At 38.0% G+C, this 24279-nt stretch overlaps 1 protein-coding gene across 1 annotated transcript in view; it reads right to left on the minus strand.

Moving 5' to 3' along the window:
* Window positions 1-24279, minus strand: part of CLIP1 (CAP-GLY domain containing linker protein 1) — a 78410-nt gene that overhangs the window by 32123 nt on the left and 22008 nt on the right. Inside the window, exons 7-16 of the mRNA XM_008577463.1 lie at window positions 23028-23088; window positions 21188-21220; window positions 17962-18066; window positions 13243-14187; window positions 11635-11751; window positions 9534-9591; window positions 8902-8985; window positions 7775-7931; window positions 5783-5948; window positions 5471-5686 (exon numbers count right to left, since the gene is read on the minus strand). Coding sequence (XP_008575685.1) covers window positions 5471-5686; window positions 5783-5948; window positions 7775-7931; window positions 8902-8985; window positions 9534-9591; window positions 11635-11751; window positions 13243-14187; window positions 17962-18066; window positions 21188-21220; window positions 23028-23088 — 1942 coding nt within the window. The remainder of the gene's footprint in view (window positions 1-5470; window positions 5687-5782; window positions 5949-7774; window positions 7932-8901; window positions 8986-9533; window positions 9592-11634; window positions 11752-13242; window positions 14188-17961; window positions 18067-21187; window positions 21221-23027; window positions 23089-24279) is intronic.

A 24279-nucleotide genomic window follows, 5' to 3' on the forward strand; every position in this document is an offset into this window, starting at 1 on the left:
TCTCCTCTCCCTGTTATAAGTTTAAAATACTATTCTTGCTATTTCAAATTTGGGGCACTCAGAATTTAGGTTGGGAATTTTTCAAATAGAAATGAAAATTATTTGGGCAACTATGACATAAGGCTCCAGTGTTTAATGAGAAGTGTCTAAAGAGAAAAAAGCCTACGGAAAAGTCTGTGTATGAGAGAGCTATGGGTAATGAATATAAACATGGCTGTGAATAAAAAAGATACATGTAAACAAAGAAATTCTTAGCTGCTAAATATAAAAAAAATCATAAAAAGTTAGATATAAAAATAAATTAAAATCTTTTTAGACACTTGACTACAACTTCATTTGGACTAATAAAGTTTATGGGAATTCTGCATTATATCTGTCCTATTATCAGCCATGGAGATTTCAGTGGAATCTTCCAACTCCAAATGGACAGACACAATGAAACAGCTAAAAGCCAAATAGGAGACACTATATTTCAATATATGCCCATTTTACTACTGCTCTAAAGTCTTTAAATACCCAGTCAACTATTTCACAAAGTTTCTCCTTAAAGGAAAAAATCCTTTTTATTCACAGTTTGCAATGGGGAAGAGACTACTGCAATTAGACATTTAGTAAAGAATTGCCCTTTCATACTGTAATAAACAGCTTAAGACAGATAACCAACTGATTTAATGGGGTGGAGTTCCATAAGTAGAAATGAAGAAAAACCACCTAAGCCACCAAAGTTAGTGCATAGTGTTAGTAAGCAGTCCAGGGGCTCAATATTTAAACCTCTCACTTTACCGTAAATGACTGAAGAGTCTCAATCTCTCTAATTTTAAGAGTAAGCTTGCTCCTGTCTTTCCTCAAAGTACGATTTTCATTTTGAGATTCTAGGAGATTGGCTGAAATGTGGCTGTTGGTTTGGGCCAGCTGGCTAATCTCTTTCTGAAGGAGGAAGTAGCTTTCCGCCAGGTTTTCCTTCTCCTTTAGGAGCTCGTCCTTCTGCAGCATCATCTCCCTTTTCTCAGCCAGGAGATTCTTATTCTCTTGCATCACCTGGGCACTTTCGGCCAGGGTCACCTCATGGTTCAGCTGAAGGTCGTTCAGAATCTTGGTGAGGTAGCTATGCAGTTCTTGCAGTTCTAACTTGGATTTGGACAAGACAGCAAAATCGCTTTTCATAGTCTCTATACTGGCAGCAAGTTGGGCTGTTTCTGCACTCAGGAGTTCCTTTTCCTTTATTATCTCTACCATTTTTTGCTCCAATTTGGTTTTCTCTTGGATTAGCACAAACTTCTCAGACTGGAGCTCCTTCGTACATACTCTTAACTCCTCCACCTCCTGCTCCAGCAGCACCATTCTCCCATGAAGTTTATTATTTTCATACAAGGATGACTCATTTTCTTTAGCTCTGGCTTCTTTTTCCCGGATTAAGGACTGCTGCATTTCATGGATCTCCTCTTTTAATTTCTGACACTTTTCTTGCAGGGTCAAGCCATCCCTCAGCAAAATGTTCTTTTCAGAACAACATTTCTTAAATTCAGCATTCAAACTCTCCTTTGCTTGCAGTATGTGCATCTGTTCTTTTTCTAGGTTCTTTTTGGCATTTTGAGCCTCTTTCAGCATCAAAGAGAGCTCATACTTGTTGGCTGCTAGTTCTTGGTTTTCCTTTTTTCTCTCTTGAAGCTCTTTCTTCAGAGCATCAATATTACCAAGTAGTTTCATCTTCTCATGCACAATTATTCTTCTGTTTGCAGCCTCTTGATCATATTTCCTCTTAAGGTCTCCTATGGCTTTGATAGAATTTTCTCTCTCTTCAAGTAAATCTCCATTTTGTATTTCCAGTGCAGATTTTTCTTTCAAGAGACTATCCTGCTGCTTTTTAAACTTAGTAATTTTCTGACTAATTATCTCCTTCTCAGAAGTTAAGTAATTGATCTTCTCGTTCAGGCTCACCTCAGTATGAGCAGCCTCTTCTGAGCATTTGTTGAGCTTTTCAGAGATGATCCTATTTTCACTTAAAAGTTCTTCTTTGTCAGCCAAGAGCCTTCTCTCTGAGGAGGCCAAGGTTTCTTTCTCATGCAGAAGTTGGATGCACTCAGAATCTGTGATGGCCCGACTGGTCTTGATTTCTTCCAAGAGTTTTGTGAGGCTTGTATTTGTTGCCTGAAGTTGCAAAGTCTCCAGCTCGGCTTTCCTAAGCGCTTTGCTGGCATTGTCCAGCTGTGTCTGCAGCCCAGTAGCTTCTGCACTGAGCAGCTGTTTGACCTGGAGGGCAGCCTGCAGGTTGGCATTCATCTTTTCCTGATCTTGAATAAGCACATCCTTCTCAAACTGCAGATCTCTGTTTTTCTGAAGAAGTTTATCTCGTTCTACCTTTAAGGCTATGCACATGTTATCAAGACTCGACTGTTTCTCTACAGCTGACTTTTTCTCAGCTGTGAGCTCTTCAATCTCTTGTACCAAGGTCTTCTGGTCTTTGACTAGCTCCTCATAAGAGCTCTGAAGTGTCAGAATGATGTCATCTTTATCTTTAGCCAAGACAAGGTTTTCAGCAATCAGCTTCTTGATCTGACCCTCCAGGTGATATTTTTCTTCCTGTGCCTTTTCAGACTTGGCAATCAGAGTATCTTTGCTGAGCTGGAGTTCTTCAGTAAGTGCCCGCATGCTCACCTTGGAAGCTTGCAAAGAGTCATTCTCCATATTTATCTTCAAGAGTTCTTCCTGTGCAATATTGATTTCTTCAAGCAATTTCTCTCTCTCAACAGCCAAAGCTTCTCTGTCAAGATGTTCCTGCTGATAAAGCTTTTCAGCTTGTTCCTTTTCTTCTAAGATTTTCTCCTTTTCTAAATTAAGAGTTTCGTTTACTGACCACAGTTTCTGTTGGTCTTCCTGAAGTAAATTTATTTTGGCCTCCACCTCTACAAGCTTTGATAACAGTGAACCTTTTTCTAACTTTAAGGCATTTCCCTCCTGTGCAAGAAGCTGCTTCTCTGATTTCAGACCCCTCAGCTCTTCTGATATTAGTTCAACTTCTTTTTTGGCTGATGTTAACAAATAAGTTAGCGACTACAGAAACAAAAGGTGGAAAGAATGGAAACAAAAATGAAATCAAGCAGACAAATGCAAGCCCAAACAACTTAATGTATCCTAAGTCACAAAAGTTAAAAATTTCTACTAAACTTCATAGAAACTATCTGCATAACAAGGGAAAGAAACTAAATAACAGAGCCCATAAAAGGATAATACAAAGCAAGTTTAGCTTTGCAAAATGCTTATATATCTATTCCCTTTTTTTTTTTTGTCTTTTTTCCGTGTCCGGCAACGGATCGCAACCCTCAGTGTCGCCCCCGTACCGGACCGGGACCGGCAACGGGATCGCAGCCCTCGGCGCCGCCCCCGCGCCTCGCTCAGCCAGTGAGCGGGAACCGGTCTGTATGTGGGATCCGAACCCTCGGCGGGAGCGCTGCCGCGCTTCCCAAGCAGCGCACTATAGCAGTGCGCCACCGGGCCAGCCCTCTATTCCCTTTTTGAAACAACTTGCAAAATTAATCCTGATGTCTACCCAAAAGATTAAAACAGTAGCTTGATTTTTACATCAGGGCATGAGATTCTTTCCTGCCATTCAATTATCCAATTATTTCTATTGTAGAAAGGTTTCATAGGAGAATTTTTAAAAATATGATTCAAAAAACTACAAAAAGTGAGTACACTTCAATTTAAAAAAGGGGAGGTAACAGGGAAAAAAACTGTTGCTTTTCAAACTAACTGGAGGACCTTACCAAAGGACAGTCACAGGGCTGAGAGTGATTTAGTCTCAATATCACATCTAACTTATTTAAAAATACAGACTAATCTCTACGCTTTGGTGACTAAATAGATTTATTGAATGTATTGACTTATAAGATAATTTGGCTACAGTGTCTATACTCCTGCTGTCCAGAACTTTCTGCAATGATATAAATGTTCTTATCTGAGCTGTCCCCATACGGCAGCCATGTGACTGCTGAGCACTTGAAATGTGATGAGTGCAAATGAATAGCTGAATTTGTGATTTTGTTAAAATGTAACAAATTTAAATTTAAATGGCCCCACATGGTTAGTGTCTACTGTACTGGACAGCACATCTATAGACCATTGGCTCTTAAACAGAAAACATGGAGGCTTCATGGGCTCTGTTAACCTCCTGAAATTGTACGTAAAACTTATTGGATGCATATATAAACTTTCCTGGGAAAATATCTTTGGGTTTCATCTGATTTTCCAAAGAGTCTGCGACTCATTAAAATACACTAAAATCAGATATCCAGACAATTTTGGAGGGGGAATGATCCTGGCTTTTTAATGACCCTTGTTCAAAAACCAACAACAAAATTAATGAGACCTTACACAAATGACCAGAATGCTGTTGGTCAGGCTGCAATATTTTAAAGAAAACACTAAGAAACTGCAGCCTGTCCAGATAAACAGAACCACAAAGACAAAAGATCTGGGAATAATATACAGTATTAAATGGCTCATAAAACTGGAGGTGTTTGACTGCCAGCATGTAGGAGAGGGAAAAAGTAGGTGTCTTATATATGACATATATTATGTCACTGTCCACTTAATTAACAGTAGGTTTTTAAATGGGATTGGTTTCAAGTCCTATATATATTCTTGTAATTTCTTTCTACTAAGCTCCTATATAAAAATTTCTCTAACACACCTTAAAAACAAATAAAGACAAGTATTTACTTTTCTTTGAGCAATAAAAAGTTAATAGTAGTAGGAAGGTTGAACATCATTAAGTTACCAAAGTCAAAAAATACATACTGGGGTACAGACACAATCCTGAAATCATAAAATAAAATTCAGTATATCCAGTCCTACTCTATTTACTAATAGGATGTTTCCTGACTGCCTTGAATCCAGCTTCCATGTCAAAAAGCTCACAGTACCTTCCAGGGGACATATAAAAGCCCTTCCTAGAGTTCTCAATTCTAATTTTTCCTATAAGGGCTCTGTTCCTCCAGCTGGGCTCCCTCCAGTTCTGATTCCTGCCCATTTGCTTCACTTGGCCTCTGCATCTTCCTTTTCTTCAACAAGTCTCTCCTAACCCTAGCACAAGGTGGCAGCAAGCACAGCCAGGGTTAGAGGAACACTCCCCACCACAGAGCCTATTGCAAGCAGATAGACAGACAGCTCAGGTGACGAGAATCTTTGTGACAGACAGGGAACAAGCAGCATAGGGGGTGGTGGCTAGGCAGTACATTCAGGGAAAGACCTGTAGCCATCACCAGCCCTGAGAAGGAACAGCAGCTGATACGAAATGCTTGAGGCTGTAGGAAATGTAACTCACCGCCCTGCCTTGCATTCAGAAGGTTAACATTTGTGAAGGCCAACTTAACTAGTCCCATTTGCTGCTGCTTTATAAGTACCTTCCCAGCCCTGCTGCAGAACTCGAACAAGCTATACCGCAATAATATTATTCTCTCCCATCACATACTTTAGCTTTGTCAGCTTGTTTTTTCAGTTCCTCCATCTCCTGCAACAAGTCACTGTTCATCTCTTGTGCAGCCTTCAGCTTCTCCTCTGTGTCCAAAAGCATCTTCTGTAGGTTCTGCAGGGTTTCCTCGTGCTTAGTTTTTGTCTCAGAACTGGCTTTTTCATACCTGGATTTCAGATCCTGACATTGGTTGTGGCTTGTTTCCACCTTCTTTTCCTGTAGAAACCCCGAGGGAAGGAATAGGTCATCTAGCTTACTTGTATTGCCCCTGCCTGCCTTGCCAGCAGGAAGTCCCATCTATTCTTTCCTTACCAGGTCCAACAATTTTGTCTCCAGTTTTTTCTTTTCTTCCTCGTGCTTTTTAGCTGCTTCTTGCCGGCTCTGTTCAGCTTTGAGAGTTACTTCCCCAATACTTTTCTGCAGAAAACTTGCATTTTCGTTAGACTTTGTAAGTTTTAGCTGTAATTCTTCTACATATCTAGAACAAGTTTCAATACAAAGTGTCAGATTTTCCATAACAATGTTTGAAATTTAAGAATATTTAAAACATGCCATTTATAACAATTGCATCAATGATTATAAAAGTTATAACAACAGCTGGAAAAAAAAAAAAACACCCCCCCAGAAAGAAAACATAGGGGAAAACACTTCAGGAGGGGGGACTGGGCAAAGACTATATGAAAAAAACCTTACTTCCCCAATACTTTTCTGCAGAAAACTTGCATTTTCGTTAGACTTTGTAAGTTTTAGCTGTAATTCTTCTACATATCTAGAACAAGTTTCAATACAAAGTGTCAGATTTTCCATAACAATGTTTGAAATTTAAGAATATTTAAAACATGCCATTTATAACAATTGCATCAATGATTATAAAAGTTATAACAACAGCTGGAAAAAAAAAAAAAAGACTTGCCTGAAGAATAATTTCAACAACTGTGATGTTTTATAAATACATTTGTTATTTAGAGCAACAAGTACTGTAATTGTGAAGGTTTACTATTTTATGTCAATGGATCAATAAGGAAAATGAGTGAAAAATAGACATACTAAAGGAAATGAGTATTTAGAAAGTTTCAAATTTTAGCAGACTAGATTACCAAAAACTCATTTTAGTGCCTCTTGAAAAGAGAAGATACAAAAATGTCTACAAACAACCTGAAGTTCAGCTAAAATAGAACCATGTGGTTAAACAAGGTTGTTTAGAAAACATGGGATATCCACCTAGAAAACAGACTATTAAATGAATCAGAGAACACAAGAGGGAAATTTGGGGGTACCTCAAATTTTATACCTATAAAACACCTACAAAAATGGAACTTCTTGAAGGTTGCATCACAGCCACCTGTGGAGCTGCACGTGCTTTACAGCAAGACTGACCTACACTGGCCAGCCAAGGTCCGGTCACCAGTCACCCACTGACTCTGAACTGTGAGTGGGTGAAAGGCTGTATGTAAATGATCTTCACAAGTATTAGTACTTTAAGAAGTAGAATTCTAATGGTCCTAAAATGTCCTCTAAGAGTTTTTGCCTTATAAATTAAAACATCTGGGGTTTCTTTTTTTTTTTGGTGGCTAGCCAGTATGGGCAGCCGAACCCTTGACCTTGGTGTTATCAGCACCATAAAACATTTGATTTTTATATGACAGCTATTAAAAAGAAGACACACACACACAAAAATCAAAGCAACAAGAACTTCAGAATAAACACAAGAACAGATATTAAGATAAAAGAAACTAGCAGCAAGGAAGCACAATCTAGTGAATAAGAGCAGCAGGGGGAGTCTAGGACCAGACTGCCCAGATCTGAAACCTCAGGCAAAGTTACTTAATCCCACTAAGCTTATTTCTCTTTCTTTACAAAGGGAATAACACTGAACTCTCCTCGCATGATTATTATGAGAATTATAAAACATACACCATATAAAGCTGCTGCAGTGCATGGCACATAGTAAACCCTTACTAAGTGTTATCTCCCATTACATTTAAGTAAACTAAAAATATTTTTGACCACCTATAAAAGATGTTATTGCCATGGGTAAACTATTACCTTTTCTTTACAAGTCACAAAAAGGTCTATAAATAATATTGTATTCCTTCTTGACACACGAAGTAAAACCTAAATAGTGGATTCAAGGACCCATTTTTTAGAAGCTAAATAGGGGATTCAAGGACCCATTAAGGTAATATAGAAACAATGATAGGAAACTGTAAAACATAACAATACTGAACATTTTGTGTCCCTTCCCATCTAGACCTTGCTGCAGAACCTAAGAGTAGACACTCATATTAACACATTCACATGTACCTTTCTTTCAGACGTAATTCGTCATTCATTTTTGTCAGCTGAGAAGAATTATCTCCTGACATCTTCATTATTTCTGCGATGTCGTTTTCCAGTTTTCCCTTCGCCTTTATCAATTGCTCTTCTCTTTCATCTTTCTCTCTAAATTTTGCCTCCATATCTGAATATATAGAGAAAAAAAAGAATAGCACTGCTATGTTATAATCGACAAAAGTTTATGGAGTGTATTGTTGCTCTGGGAATATTTGCAGCTAGCAATCCCTGCCCTCATGGATATCACATTCTAGCAAAGACAGACAATAAAGATAAAGAAAAGAAATATATAATAGATAATCGCAAGTGCTTAGAGGAAAAAAAATAAAAGTGGGGGGAAAGTTGGAAAGGAATTGAGGAGGTTAAATCTTTTTTTTTTTGGTGGCCAGCTGGTACAGGGATCTGAACCCTTGACCTTAGTGTCATAACACTACACTCTAACCAACTGAGCTAACTGGCCAGCCCAGGGGAGGTTAAAATCTTAGATGGGGTTTCTCTGAGATGGTGACATTAAGTAAAGACTGATGGATGTGAGAGAAAAGGGAAGTGTAAGCGCAAAGGCTCTCAGGCAGAGCGGACCTGACATGTCCAAGTATCAGCAAGGCGGCCAATGCAGCCGGAGTGCAACACACAGGGCAGGGTGGTCTGAGGTGAATTCCGAGGTAAGGGGGCCTGATCACGGGAAGAACCACAGCTTTTACTGAATCTGGGAGCTGCTAAACAATCTGGAGTGGACAAGTGACATGATCTGACTTCATGTTAAAAGGATCACCCTGGCTGCTGTGCTGAACTGAAGGGAGAAAGGGCAGGAGACTGGGTGCCAACCATTAGGGTGGTTCAGATGAAAGATGGTCACTGGCTTGGAGCAAGGATAGCAGTGAGAGTGGTCAGATGTGGTGAATTCTGACACTTGTGAAAATAGAGCAAAGAGGACTTGTTGAAGATTACAGATCTCAAACAAGTATCTCATCACATTATCTCACCATGAGGGAAGAAGTAATACCTGAATAGTAGATATGTTACTGTAACATACTACAACTATCTCAAATCCTGAGAAATCTACTATATTTAATGTTTAGCAACCAGAGACATCTTACCTGCCAAATTTTCTCTCAGCTTCTCCAATTCAGAAGACAGCATGTTAAACTGTTCCTCCTTTTGATGTAACTTATTTATAGTTTCTGTTTAGGATAAAGTTAAAAGTTTAATATATCTCACATTTAATAATCCATCTAGAGCTTAGCTGTCTTACAACCCTATCAAATCATATGCTTGTGATATTTGAGAACACAGGAACACTAACAAGCCCCACTACAAACTACACCACCGTACCTGACTCTAAAGCAAACGCTCAGCTCTCTTTGCCTCCCCCCATCCCAATCTGAACAGTAGGCAGCAGGCATGCCTTTCCACTCATCTTTTTCCTCCTTCCAATTAAAACTCAATAAAGGTATCAATGACAAAACCTTAAATAAGAGACTACTCTTCCCAGGAATACTTGCATTTGAGTATGGAACAAGACTTAAGTCAATTTAAAAAAAAAAAAAGAATTGGGAGTTTGAGGCTTCAGGAAGTGGGTGTAATCCAACACTCCTGTCCGCTGCAGTAACTTCCAGGAAAGTGAAGTTAGACTACAGGTAGCATCTATTCCGGGTACTCCAAAGGCCAGCTCCAGTCTGAGAGTATAACATTCTCTAAAGTGACCTGCTCATACATTAGTAAGACATACCTTGCATACTTCTCTGAACAGAGACCGCCTCATCTGAAGCATCTGCAAACTTTTCTTTCTTTAAAAAAAAAGAATCAGATATTCAGAATAGAAAGATTTCAAATTATAAAGATAAAAAGTTTCTATCCATCATAACTACAATACTATCTGCTTTTTGTTGCTGGTTTTGTTTCATTAAAACTAACATACTTAAAACGTAAGCACCAATTACTACCACATGTATAGTGTGCACATGTCCACATATGCACACGAGGTTTGCCTGAGTGTGCATGTATGGGTATGCATGTGTCTGAATGTGCACACAGTAAGTGTATGCATGTATACATGTAGTGCACGTGTATGCTTTGTCAGGTTGCTGCCCCTCAAATAGCAGACTGAGACTGAAGAGCTCTGAAAATTTTAATGTCTGAGAGTAACCCGAGTCTAATGTCAGCTAGTGTCTAGCCCGTGTCAACTACTTTTTTTTAAGTGAAAAGGTCCACTGGTCACCTACTGTTCAAGGTCTTCTTTTCTAAACATGACAATAAGCCAATATAAAAATTACTCTCCTGGTTGTCCTTAGATGAATTTGAGCCAGCTACACTACAAGAATTTTTAAATGAGTATTTCTAACTAACTAGAATTATAAAAAGATGGGTACATGAGCCACAAGTCCATCAAAGCCCACAGGCTGCCCACCTGTGTTATTCCCAATGCCAGACTTAAGGTGGCATATTTTCTCTTAAAAGTATATAGAGGAATACTCTGACATATAAAAAAAAAAGTAAGGCATCCTAAAACTTTAGGGAGGAGAACAGAGAAACTATGTGGAACTCAAAACATTTTCTTAAAAGACACTAAATCACAAAATGGTGACTCACAGGCCATTTTCTCAAAATGTAGCTAAAATATTATATACCAGAACTATCCAACAGACCTTTCTATGATAATGGAAAGGTTCTCTATTGTGCTGTGGCCACTAGCGACATGTGGCTATTGAGCATTTAAAATGTAGTTAGCGCAATCGAGGAACTGAATTTCAAATTTAACTTAAATTCATTTAAATTTATATAGCCATATGTGGATAGTGCTACCATATTGAACAGTGCAGCTATATACTTACATTAGAAAAAAAAAAAAGTAATATAATATTGACACATAGGTAGGAAAAAAGATCACACACTTTTGTTCACCACTGTCGTTAGCACAGAAGTGTAATAAATGGAGAACAGGGAGGTATGTAGAGCATCTGGGACACTGGTCCTCAGGAGCTAGTGTCTCTCTTATCTAGTTTCTCCATCACTTTCCTCTTCCATGATGCCATTTCCACTGGCAATGCTCATGATTATCAGCCTTGATTAAGGTTGGAGTTTTGGTGCAGGAGGCAAGGTAGGAAAGAAAAAAGTTGAGAAAAGGTAATAAAATATATATATGTCTTACAACTTGGGATTGAGAACAGAGGAAATATATGAAAAGAAAAGTAATGTCCTGAGGTGAAATAAACTCAGTTATAAGAAAAAAATGCTTTGAATTTGTTAGATAGCACCCTGCTGATGACCCAGGATGGCTTGTGGCCCATGGCCCTACACGGTCATGCAACATCCTCAGCATAAATGAAACCTAATTGTGCTGGACATGTAACCTGGAGGGTCTGAGTTCATTTATTTATTTATTTTTTGTAAAAGATGACTGGTAAGGGTATCTTAACCCTTGGCTTGGTGTTGTCAGCACCACGCTCAGCCAGTGAGCGAACTGGCCATCCTTATATAGGATCCGAACCCATGGCCTTGGTGTTATCAGCACTGCACTCTCCCGAGTGAGCCACAGGCTGGCCGTCTCTTGAGTTTAGTAAAACTAAGTAGTCCCTAACATTCCAAAGGTGGGCATTACCAGAGGCAAAGAATAGATTTAAGAAAAAAAAAAGTAATACCTACCTTTATTGCTAATTTGGGTTTGACCCAATTCCCCTCAAGGTATTTATCAGCCAATAACTAACATACTCAATTTAAATCAGTACTTTGAAGAAAAGGAATAGCTCCAATATTTCCTTCTTTATGGAGAATTTTTTTAAACCAGGAAATGGCCAGAAACCCTGAGATTCAGATTCCCAACAGGTACTTACCAAAATCTGAAGTTCTTTTTCCAAAGCCTGTTTCACTTGACTGACTTCACTCAAATTTTCCTGCAGGTTAGTAAGCTTTAGCTCTTTCTCCTGGAGTTCTTTGGTAATGCTACTAGCCTAACATACAAAGTTACATGGTATAGAAGCAAATGAACAAAAAGGAAACAAAAAAATGAGAAGGAAAAAATAAATGTAAAAAATGTATGAGAAACAAACATAACAAAACAAAACTGAAAAGAATAAAAAGTTGGAGTTTTTAAAAAATTCTAAGAAGCCAGTGACTTTTTAATCAATCGGTTCTAAAAATGACTGTTTAATGGCGATTTTAAAATAGTCAAGATGGACTATTTTTCTATGCCTAAATTTGGAATATGAGCGTGATCTAAAGTTGAATGGCAGATGCTTACTTTCTAAATGAGCTACTTACTTGAGCAATTTCATTTTCTTGACTTTAAAAACCTTAAGGTAGAAATGGTGGGTACATGTGGTCTATATCATTTTCTGTATTTTTATATATGTTTATAATATTTCAACATTTAAATAAAAATAAAATTTTAAAATCCACTAGATAAGTCATCAGCACTTAAGCTTTCATTAAATCTTGATGTAAAAAAGTAAACCAACCATTAGCTACGTACTCACTTCTAATTAATTTTTGTGTGATTGGTATTGTGGAACCACATGAGGAGATTTGAGAAAAATTTCCTTAATCAGTTTGCCATTTTCAACTATGGTTACTTAGCAACTTTTTGCTGTTTGTCCATTTAACCATCACAACCCTTCCTTCTTTGCCAAGAGAGCAGCTTCTCCCGCAAAAAGCTTAAAACATTCAATATCAGTATCAGCACTTGAACTAGTGGCAGGACTGGGAAAGAATTCCTTGCACAACCCTTAAAAATGAACATGACACGTAACAAGGCTAGTTAGTAAGAAGAGTAGCTGGTGAATATTACATATAATTTCTTATGCCTTGACCAAAAGCATACTTGTTTAGACTTTACTCAAAAAAAGCAGGGGACTGATAGTGTTCTCATTGTGCCATAGAAAAAAATTCCAATAAAACCTGAGTGGCAATCCAAATGGTTCCAGGCCTCTGATCTTAATTTTTCTGTGAATGTTATTTACATAGTCCAGAAGCACTCAGAATTCAGATTCTGTTTTTATACATAACCCTACAGACAAGGCAATTATGTAGATGTTTAAAGAGCAGAAGATCCTGTAAGATTCTATCTTATGTGTTCATTCATTTACCTTAACACCATCATCTTAGGAAGTTCTCTATTTTAGACAGAGATTATAGACTGGAACTAAGCTTAAAGAGGAGGTCATAGCATTAGCTAGAGATAAAGTAATAGACAAAGTGTCCAGATAATAGAAAACCGAAATAAATTCCCATGGTTGAGCCACTATTTTCTCCAATCTCGTCAGATGAAACCATACTCAAGATATTCAGAAGATACTATACTATAGTCAACTGAGAACACCAAGCAATTTGTTTTACTTAAATCAGGAATTTGGAGGACGGATTACCTCAACTAAAAAGTAACATATAATGGAAAATAAGAATAACAAATGGAAAAGAAAAAGATGGAGGATGTCAATACAAACCTTGCCACTTTCAGTATTTTTTTCAATGTCTAAAATTTTAATCTGTTTCTCAGCTGCCTCAAGCTGCTGTCTAAGTTTCTCAATTTCCGATTTACCTTCGGAATTGGCTTTCCGAAGTACATCAAGATCCAAGAGCTTTTCTTCGGTAGCCTTGAGCTGTGATGTAAAATTATCAATAACCTTGGTTTGTTCATTGCATTTGGCTTGCAGTACCTCTAGCTCCTTTACCTTTATTTCAGCTTCCTGTAATTTGTTTAACGTGTCTTCCATTTCTACCAGATGCTGGTCTTCTGCTTTGTCCAGTTTTGATTTGATGGCTTCCAGACTGTTCTCCTTTTCTTTAATGACTTTCATCAGTTTAGCCCTTAGGTCTTCTATCTCTTTAGCATGAGCAGACCTTTCAGAGTCCTGTCTATTCTGCAAATTTTCTATTTCATGCTGATAATCTAATCTCATTTTCTCTATTTGCGTTTTTAACTCAGCAAATTCTGCCGTCTCTGTTCCAATCCCTTTGCTAAAGGATACCTTCAGCTCTTCCATCGCCTGCTGGTGGGACGCAATGGCTGTCTCCAGTTTGGACTTCCATAGAGCTATCACATCTGAATTTTCTTTGTTGGCATGATCAAGCTTGCTTTTCAATGACTCGTTCTCTCTGGAAAGCTTTTCTGTGGCAGCATGAAGAGCCTTTATTTCCTTCTGACGAGTTTCTTCCTGGGCTCCAAAATGTTCTTTCAGAGAAGTTATTTCTCTCTGGTGATCAGTATGGGTGACTTCCAACTTTTCCTGCAAAGCGCTTATCTCTTGCAAAAGGGAAAGCGACATGTCCACATCCCCAGCAGGTTTACTGAACTCTAGCCGCCTTCGGAGCTCAGCTACTTCCTGTACTCTGAACGCTAGGTCTTTTTCTAGTTCCATTATACGCGACTTTTCTGATACCGTAGCCACCTATTAACAGCAGTCCAAAGAGAAAGAGATCACTTAAATAACGAATCATTGATTTTTTTTTTTTTTTAACCCTGAAGAGCTTTAATAACTATCCCATCTCAGGCAGCAGTCAAGCTATTACAAATGTTTGTGGGTTAATATATCTCTAACTGTAATAATGGCTTAAGCACAATTCTGGTAGCTCCAATTCAAAATTATAATCTTCAGCAAACTTCCACCATTTTGAGACACTTAAGGAATCTAAAATAATATTTTTGAATTTAACCCATGCCAAAAATATTTCTTCTTCCTCTAAAGATGCTTAAATCAGGGAGGTACCCATTAACAAAAACAGTGACTTTCAAAGTTCTCAGATATATCTGCTTCCTGGAAGAAAGAGTCCTCCTTACTTAGCCAGTTTTTTCTACCCTACTTCACTAAGGCTGCATAAATGCTTATCCATCTGATGGAAGTGATCTTACAGAAGTCTGCTGCCCCATACCATAGCTATTAACCACAAATGGCTACTGAGCACTTCAAATGTGGCTCAACTGAAGTGAGATGTGCTGTAAGTATAAAAAGACTTAGGAAAAAAACCATAAAATATCTTGTTAATTTTTATATTGATAACATGATAAAATGATAATATTTTGGATATACTGTTTTAAATAAAACATTAAAATTAATTTCACTTGTAACTTACTAAAGTAGGTTAATGTGGGTACTAGAAAATTGTAAAATTATATTCATGTGCCTTGCATTATACATTATACTTCTACTGGATAGCACTGATATACAAGTAAAAGGTCTAAAATTACCTACCAAATGTTTCAATGAATAACACATCACCTGTAGAATAAAAGCCTAAACTGGATAATGAAGAATTAATTTACTAACCTGTTTTCAAAAAAGGCAAAGAATGATTACCTACCTGCAATTATACATAAGAATTTTACAGAGTTCCCCCTTTTGGATTTTATAATTCTATCAGCATTTTGATGTACACATCTTGTTCCCCTAACCCAGTGGTTCTCAGACATTAGCATGTACCCGAATCACCTGGAATATAAGTCTAAAATGCAAGTTCCCAGCTACTCCCCCATATTTTGATTCTATCTCAGCTCTAGGGTAGTACCCAGGAATCTATTCTTTTTAAATAAACATGCCGGTATAGGAAAAACACTTTCTTAACCTGTGTCCTTTTATTTGCAGAAAATTATTCCCCTCTGCCACCTGTTAGGCAGTGAGTTTAGCACACAGAATATGTGGGAAATAGTAGCTTCAGGAATAAAAATTATTTGACTAACCTGGGAAATAGAAGGGAACATGAATAATTTAAAAACAGCAGTGAGTCCCAAATTGCAAGGATCAAAACCCCTCCAAATTTGACTCCTCTCCCACACTACCTTTATTGGGACAGAAAATAACAAATGTGTTTCTTTCATTTCCTCTGCCCACCTACAGGCTGTGATACCAATAAAGACTAAAATGTCCACAAGAGAGGACGAAAAAGCACTTGGGTCTCTAGATTGTGAAATCAAGTCATTAAATATTTCAGAGCTGACTATAATTGCTGTGTACTATAATTGCTATGTTTCAAGACTGTAGATGCTTTAGTTTAAAGACGTTAATTCATTTAAATGCTATTTTCTGGGGGAGGGGAGAGTCCTAGAGTTTGTTACCTCAAAATAAGGTTCAAAACACTAATAAGCCCCATTGCTGTAAGATCTATAGCATAAATAAATTAAATCCAATAGGACAACAGTCCTTAGTCACAACAAAACAGTTAAATTGAGAAAATGCCAGTTTAAAAAAAGTAAAAATAATAATGTGATTATACTTTATGTGACATTTTTATATCAAGTATAACACATATTTTTCATCTTATTTCCAGTTTGCCCACAGTCAAAACTACCTATGTGTCTGCCCCTCCTTCTAGTTTGAGGCCATAAAAGTTAGGAATTATTTCTTATTCTTGCTAATATTTCTACAGCACTAGGCATACTTTATAAACTGGATTTATTGGCTAAAAGGAATTCTAATGTGCTGTGATATGAAACTTACATGGGTCACTGGTAATTTTCACAACTGGCAAACCAACAGTGAAGATCAGTAGAAGACTCAATTTGTTACAGAAAGATATAAGCTTTGATCTGAAACACTTGAATAAAACATGCTATAAATGGATGCCTTCTTATCTAGAGCAAAAAGAAAGCATCAAAGTTGTTTGCTGACAAAACTGAGATATGGGAAAGGAGTTCAGAAGTAAAAACATACCCTTACTTCAACAGCCAGTCACACTAAAGGAACTCTATCTCATTTGTCCCTTGTATTTCCCAGATCAAGTCTTGGGCTCTCAGGTAACAAAGAAACAGCACCAAATTACCACTTTTTTTTTCTGTTTCTTACCAAATACATAGGAGAAATCTTTAGAGATTTTTTGTCTTTTTTTTTGGCAGCTGACTGGTGTGGGGATTCAAACCCGAATTTGGTGTTATAACACTGGGCTCTAACCAACTTAGCTAACCAGCCAGCCCCTAGAAATCTTTAGTTTTGAGGCCTACAGAGAACATTTTCTTTCTTCTAAAAATATAAAAACTTATGATTTAGAAAAGGAAAATTACTCAATTCTCTAGATTTTTAGATCAATGATTCTCTCACCATGAGAAATTTCTACAAATACTAATAATTCAAAAGAAAAAAATCACGATAGCAGACTTGATCAGAGACAGTATTTTTTGAAATTGTGAAGTTAAGGATTTGGGTAATTTAGCCATTGACAGTGAAATTCATGATTTAAAAGGTCTATGTGAATACATATTTTTATATGTAAATAATTCTGATTATTTCCTAAAATCTTTCAGCACAAAACCAGTACTTCCATAATTTAAGTCTCCATCCTGTGGTTATTAAGAGCACAGATTCTGGAGCCAAAAGACCTAGATGCAAATCCTGGCTCCACTATTACTATTAGTTTGCGACCCTGGGCAAGCTGTGACTCACTGTCCTTGTAAAACGGGAACAATAATATACTACCTACCTCCTAGGATTGTGGTGAGACCGAGTGATACTTGCAAAGCACTTAGAACAGTGCTTGGCATGAAGCAAGGACTTAGGCGCTTTGATAGAAAAACAAACTAAAACATTACTAATGCACTGGCTTCAAGAGCCAAACACAGTGAGCTGAGGGTAGTAAGAAGCCGTTTCCCTCCTACCACTGAGACTTTAATCTCCTGGTGACAGAAAGAAGGGAGATGCAAAGAGAGATCAACTATCAGGAAAAAATATAATTGGGGTGAAAGTCCTCAATTCTCATTAAAAAGAGCCAATGTTTCAATTTCCTTCCCCCATGAGGCCAGGGGAAAAGGCAGCTCTCTTAGCTGAAGTAAAACAACGTAACAAAAAATTAGAAAACCCAATAACTATGAATATGAGAACAAGAGGACAATTGACTGCTTGTGGCAAACTGGAGAAAGGTACTTCAAGGTATTACTAATACAATGAACCTCAAATGCAGTTGTGGATATTCATATAGTTTATATAAGTCGTAAAGTTTCTGATCTTGATTTTGGTTGAGTTAACCAAAGGAATGAGTCTTTACCTTTGACAAAAGATTTGATATGATACACATGTGCCTGTCTACCAGCCTAAGCTCATGAACACCTGAACAATATCAAGACCAAAGTCAGGTTGAACCACTGGGTCAAGGTTCAGGCCAACAACAAGGCATGTAACCCGAGGTGTCCACCACTCAACACGCATGGGTCTGCTTCATTAAATAGTGAAAACCATTACCCTAGTGTCTTCTAACTCCCTCTGGAGTTTGTCAGCTTTGGTCTTTTCAAAGAGCAGGCTCTGTTCAAGCTCCTTAATGCGGGCATGCTCCAGTTTGGTCTGCGTCTGTTAGTAAAAAGGAAGAGGAAGAGAACACAACAGTGCCACCATGACATGCCAGCACAAAAGGAGAGAGCGCAGCATGCAGGCTGAGCCACCAGTACCTTCTGCCAAAGGATGAACAAAAAAGACAATGGAGAAGGGAAGAGGATGGAACAAAGATGGGGACATGGGGGTGAGGATGACTGCTACGGACAAAAGGATGGTGGTGGGCAGGGGACATGAGCTAGTCTGTTGAGAAAGAAAAAATGGAAACAACATGAGGCAAGATGAAGTGTCAGACACATGCAGCCAAATATAAGTTATCTTGATAAGTGAAGTTTATCAGCACAAATTAGAATAGTTAATATTTCTCTAAACTATCATTTTCCCTCCTCCCCACAATGGCTATTTGACATTAATGTGTATGTAACTGACTCAATGACCTTAAAAAGTAGTTTGACCTTCAGAATGATCATCACAATCACCTAAATGTGAAAAAGATAACGTTATAAATCTTAAAGTGTTCAATAAGTCCTTAGAGCAGATCCTTCCACTTTGGCACACGATTTGACATGAGCAAAGGTCAAGTATTAACCCTAATAAAGGGAATCCAGAAACTAGAGCTAAGGAAATGACACCAGCAGTCTTTGTTGAGATAGGTGAGAACGGTTTGAGAGTCTCAGCAACATTCTCACATGTGACAGGTGAGGAGCCAAGAAAGCTCTAGTTTCCCAGAAAAAAAAGTAAGAAATCAAAATTTCAAAGAGAAAACTCAGTGATAATTATCCTCCACAGCCTCCATCTCTGAAGCAGGCCAATTAAGAGGCTCAGAGCAGGAGAAAAGGTTAGCTCAAACTGGAAAGGGGCTTATTATTTTTATCCTAAGAAGTAGTTTTTATCAGCTCAGGGTTAAGAAAGGTAAGAAATGGTGACTCAACACAAAGACATGAATTTGAAATCATGGAAAAAGAGCTGGTAAGATCCCAGTGTGATTGAAAACCTCCAAGATCTCACTCTGTACTCCCCATCATCACATACTTAGACATAACCTACTGGGGAACTCAGAAGGTAATCTCTTTCTAACAGGTTTAAGTGCAGCAGAATCTTAATTGATTTGAAATAATCTGGGTACCAGCCTAAATGTACCTCTTAACTCCACCCACCTCTCCTACCCTAGAGGTTAGCAGGATAATCCACTGACAAAACCTACTGATGGAGCTGCTCTCAGCAGCTGCTAGTTACTTGTATTAATTTAAATATTTTGTGGTTCTTACTGGCCTGATCTATCATTTGGATAATTACAGGCAATGAGAAAATGACAACAGACTCTAAACAAAGTGATACAAAGTAGTGCAGAGCTTGAGTAAAAGGTGTAATGTAAAATAAAGGTTACAACTGTCTTCACTCACTCCAGTGGTACTCTGGGGACTTCAGTGCATTTGAGAGGTCACTTTGCTTGTGAACCAGGTATAAACAAACCATTATGGGATACTTAAAAGGTGAACAAAAAATCTTTTTTAAAAAAATTCTTCACCTGCTTCAGCTCTTTACCCTCCACAAAAATAATGAAATAAAATTCAAACTCTCATTGTCTGGATAGTCCCCTTGGTCCACATGTGCCTTAGAAGTTGTTCAATTTACCTGCTTTTACAAGTAAAGAATCTAATTCAGATGTACATAATTGGAGTCACAGCCTCAGGAACTGTAATTGAAAACTAATAGGAAAAAGCAAAAGGCAACGGAACCTTTCTTCTCTTGACACTGAGTTAAGTGTCCTCTGGATGAAAGGTCACTACTTCAAGATAAAAAGCAAATGTCCACTTAATGTGATCTTCTCCCCATTCAGAGATCTTCCAGATGAGCGCAGCAACGCCTCCTTAGTGGTAGGTATGCACACAAATGATTTGAGGCTCTACAGTGGCATGTGGTCAATCCGCAGCCAGGGAACTAGTGGTCCACTTCCCTGCCATAGCACACAGTGAAAACGTGACACTGAACAGGACAACCCTCCTTTTAAAATTATTCCTTTTTCAGAGTAAGACACAGAGTATCCCAAGAGGAAAGTCCTGGGACATAGGGTTGAGGAGGAAAGCAAAGGCTTTGCGAGAAGCGCACAGAGAGGCAGGAGGGAGATCCCATGCACACTGACACCGGGTGCAGCGGGGCCTGTTGTGGAAGGAGAGAAGAGACCCAGATCACTGAAGTAGCTTCACAAAAAGGAACCCGTCAGAACGAGGACCTTTCAAAAAGTTCAGTCTTGAGTTGTCTGTTTCAGCTGCCAGGAGGTAGTAGGAAGAAAAGTAATTCCTGGTTTTAATTTTGTTCTCTTGTGGTAGTAAATCAAAGCAAAAAGTATGCGGGTTCTTTGCGATTGGAATCACAGCTGGCAGGGTGCACCAAGAAGCAATGTTCTTGAGGCCACTTTGGTAAGATTTGTATTGGATGTTTGATCTTAATCAGAGGGAGGAAGAAAAAGAAAAACACCTACATGCCTAGCAGCACTGCTACTAGAAAAATCTCACCGCAATAGTAATAAATTTAAAACACACAGTGTCTTCACTGAGGAATGCTCACCTCTCATTTTACAAACCAGGGAAAATACTGCAGCAACAAAATGAAAGTTTTTATTTCTTGTCAGTTGCACTGGCAGTCCCTGGCCAGCAGAGGGAACACACATAAAAGGCAATCAGTGCTGGGAATCTCACAATTCCCTTTTCTCTCATGAGAAGTAAAAATTAGACAACTTGGGAAACTTTCACCAGAATTTCTACAACTCCATCTAATATATTTTACACTGCAGTCAGCTATCATCTTCTTCAGAATAAAATTAGAAGACGTTATGAATTAGGTGAAGGAGGCCAGGCCTCCAGACAAAATTCGTTTTTTCACCCTTTTAGCAAGATTCTTTATAAAGCAAACATTTGCCTATTCATTAAACAAATGAATTTACAGAGCTTAGTCATTACATACAATTTCTCCAGGATACAAATGTAATTGCTTTGAAAGCCACATGCACAGAAATATTAAGGCCAATGTCCCAAGGTCAGATTATGTAGTTAGTATTTGAGTATATCAATAAGCATTTTAATCTGTAATCAATCTGTGTTAACAAGGGAAATATCCACACAGTTAAGTGCCCTCTTACATTCTCAGGATCTTCAGAAATCTGGCTCTTTTGCTATCAGTAAAAAAATAAAAAAATTAAACAACAACAAAAAAGATTCATCTAAATTTTCAATATGTTAGGGTTTCAAGATAACTTTGATTAATTTCAAATAAGTGCATCAGATCAATTATACTAGCCTAGCGCTGATGTAAATATTTTAACTCAACCCTCCCCCAAACACCATACACTATATATATATTTCATATGAATTAGATGATGATATGAAACTCCTAAATGAGATTTTGGAGTGTTTTTAAATGGATGAGAACACAAAAGTCGACTAAAGGAATGTGACTGTATATGAAATGAGTGAAGAAGATATCCATTAAATAACTAATAAACCATTAAATTTGGGGATCTATAAAACTCAAACTCAGAAAATGTTCCCCTTACTCTATGTTGACTGTAAAGATACATTTATTTCCAAATAAATCAGAGTTCCTACTTGGAAGGGCCCCTGAAATTGACACATGGTGTGGACAGTCAACAGACTCTGAAATTGTAATGGCAGCAAAAATGTGTAGTCTGAAAACTACGCAGATAAGTGCAATTTTTGCTAAAATATTACAGATTAAAGAACCAAAAACCTGCAAAATTTGAAAGTTAATTTACATTGTCATATATCTAGCAGTGGTTTGAAAAGCATCAAAACCATTTAATTCTGGTGTCTAATTCAAAAACCAATATAATTGTTAAGAGATGAGAAAACAGACATTAAACGAAAATTTCTATAAACTGTAAATATGCCATAGAAGTAAAAGAAGTTGAAATATAAATTGCTCTTGTTTTTTGCTCTGGTTATTACTTTTTTAAAAAATCAACTGGTTAGAGTATGGTGTTGTAACATCAAGGTTGAGTGTTCAGATCCCTTTACCTGACAGCTGCCCCCAAAAAAATTAACTGTTAGAACATATAATTTATTCCTTTTACAGAGTTATAAAGGATTTATCCAGGTGGCCAGTTAGCTCAGTTGATTAGACCATGGTGCTAATAACACCAACGTCCAGGGTTTGATCCCTGTACCAGCCAGCCATGAAAAAAACAGGATTTATCTTGCTTACCTGAAAAGCAAAGCTGAGATAAAGCAAAAAGCTTTTATGGATGTTTTATGGACTACTATGAAGAATAAAAAAATGTTCTTTAAAAATGCCATTTCTTTTCTTTTTTTTTTTTTCTTTCCTTTTTTTGTCTTTTTTACTGACCGGTAACGGGATCGCAACCCTCGGTGTCGAGCCCGTACCGGGGACCAGCAACGGGATCACAACCCTCGGTGTTGCGCCCGCACTGCACTCAGCCAGTGAGCGGGAACTGGTCTCCACATGGGATCCAAACCCTCGGCGGGAGCGCCGCCACACTCCCAAGTGGCGCACTCTCCAGTGCGCCACTGGGCCAGCCCAAAAATACCATTTCTAATAATCAGAGGAACATATACGTGTCTCACTTAAGTCTGCTTTAAATTGAGGACACACTGCCAGATTTATGACTTGATGAAATCCAATCCATGGTTTTGAATTTTGAAGCATGAGAAAAAAAGAAGTGAAATTTTTACTCTGCCACAGGAATTAGGACGCCACAATCACAGGCTCAAGGACTGTCAACCATCCCCTCAGCCATAAAGCTATGCCCACACCCCAAGTTGGTCAGGGAGTATGGCACTCCTGCCACTCTCCCATCCAACTGTTCCAGCCATACATGTTAGCTGGCAAACATTTGCCTATTCATTAAACAAATGAATTTACAGAGCTTAGTCATTACATACAATTTCTCCCATATTTCTGAATACTGGTACCCATGAAAGCTTTAGGTGGAGGGGTTTTACCTCAAGATCGCCTTTGGTAATTGATTCTTCTTCAACCCGAAACTGAAGGTCCTCAACCTTCCTGTGGAATAAAACCAAAACAAAGCACTTAAGAAAGTAACTAAGGAACACTGCCTTAACAACAAAAAAATATATAATCAATAACCTGGTGAATTTAGCAGATGATGATGATGGAAAGAAATGCATCTTTAGGCCTCCAGTTTATAAACCTAAGAGCTGTACTCTAATTATTTAGGAAACTCTAAAGTGTTTATTCAGGTACTAATTCCAGAAGGCCTGAGGTAAGATTTGAGAAAAATCAACTGGTTCCCTTAGTCAAAAACACCAGAATGGATCTAATCAAGACAAGACCAGCCTCAATGGAAAACATCTCATTACTATATAAATAGGTTTGAGATTTCAAGTCTAGAATTTCTACTTTCCTGTAACAGAACATAAGGGGGAGTGGCACAGAAAACAAATCTCTCTTTATATCACCCCACATCAGATATTTTAGGGCAAGGTCAGCAGGCTTCTCATGAAATTTTAAAGCCTCCAGGACAATACCTGCACTTACTCCAAGACTGGGAAATAGCCTGTGAATGATTCGGGGGAGAAACAATCAAGGATCCTATTTCTTTTTTTCTAAAATGCACATTTTCTCACATTTCAAAATCTGCCATATTGGGTGTGGGTTTCAGTCAATACCATCATAAAGTCAACAGAATATAATGACATTCTGAAAATTTACAAAATCCAGTAACTTCTACATTATGAATCTTGGGCTGGAGGGTTAGCTCAGTTGGTTACACCACAGCCTTGTAACACCAAGGTCAAGGGTTTGGATCCCCATACTGGCCAGCCACCAAAAAAAATATTATTTCTCTGTATGAGTCTATACAAAATTGGGTGTAAGAGAAGGAAGAAAAGGGGGACAAAGCTCATGACCTATGTGCAAAACAAAATCCTTCAAACTCCCTAGCATTTCTAGCAAAATTAAGAGTAAACAATCTTACTCAGTTAAGTGGCAAATATAACCATAGGTTAAAGCTCTCAGGCTTACTTGAGAATTGGGGGACATTTCTACTGCCCAGCAATCTGCAGATTAAGAACCAGCTTAAGAACAGAAGCAAATGGTACTGGGGTCATGGCATTCAGAAGGGCCTAGAAGGGGCTATCATTAACTCTTGTTTACTTGTAGTCACTTTTTGGATGCAAGAAGTTCCTATGTATAGTGCTTCCCTCTCCATTGGGAAAGTAATTTCCTTGGTAA

This window comes from Galeopterus variegatus, unplaced genomic scaffold (assembly GCF_000696425.1).
Source record: "Galeopterus variegatus unplaced genomic scaffold, G_variegatus-3.0.2 Scaffold1518, whole genome shotgun sequence".
NCBI lineage: Eukaryota > Metazoa > Chordata > Mammalia > Dermoptera > Cynocephalidae > Galeopterus > Galeopterus variegatus.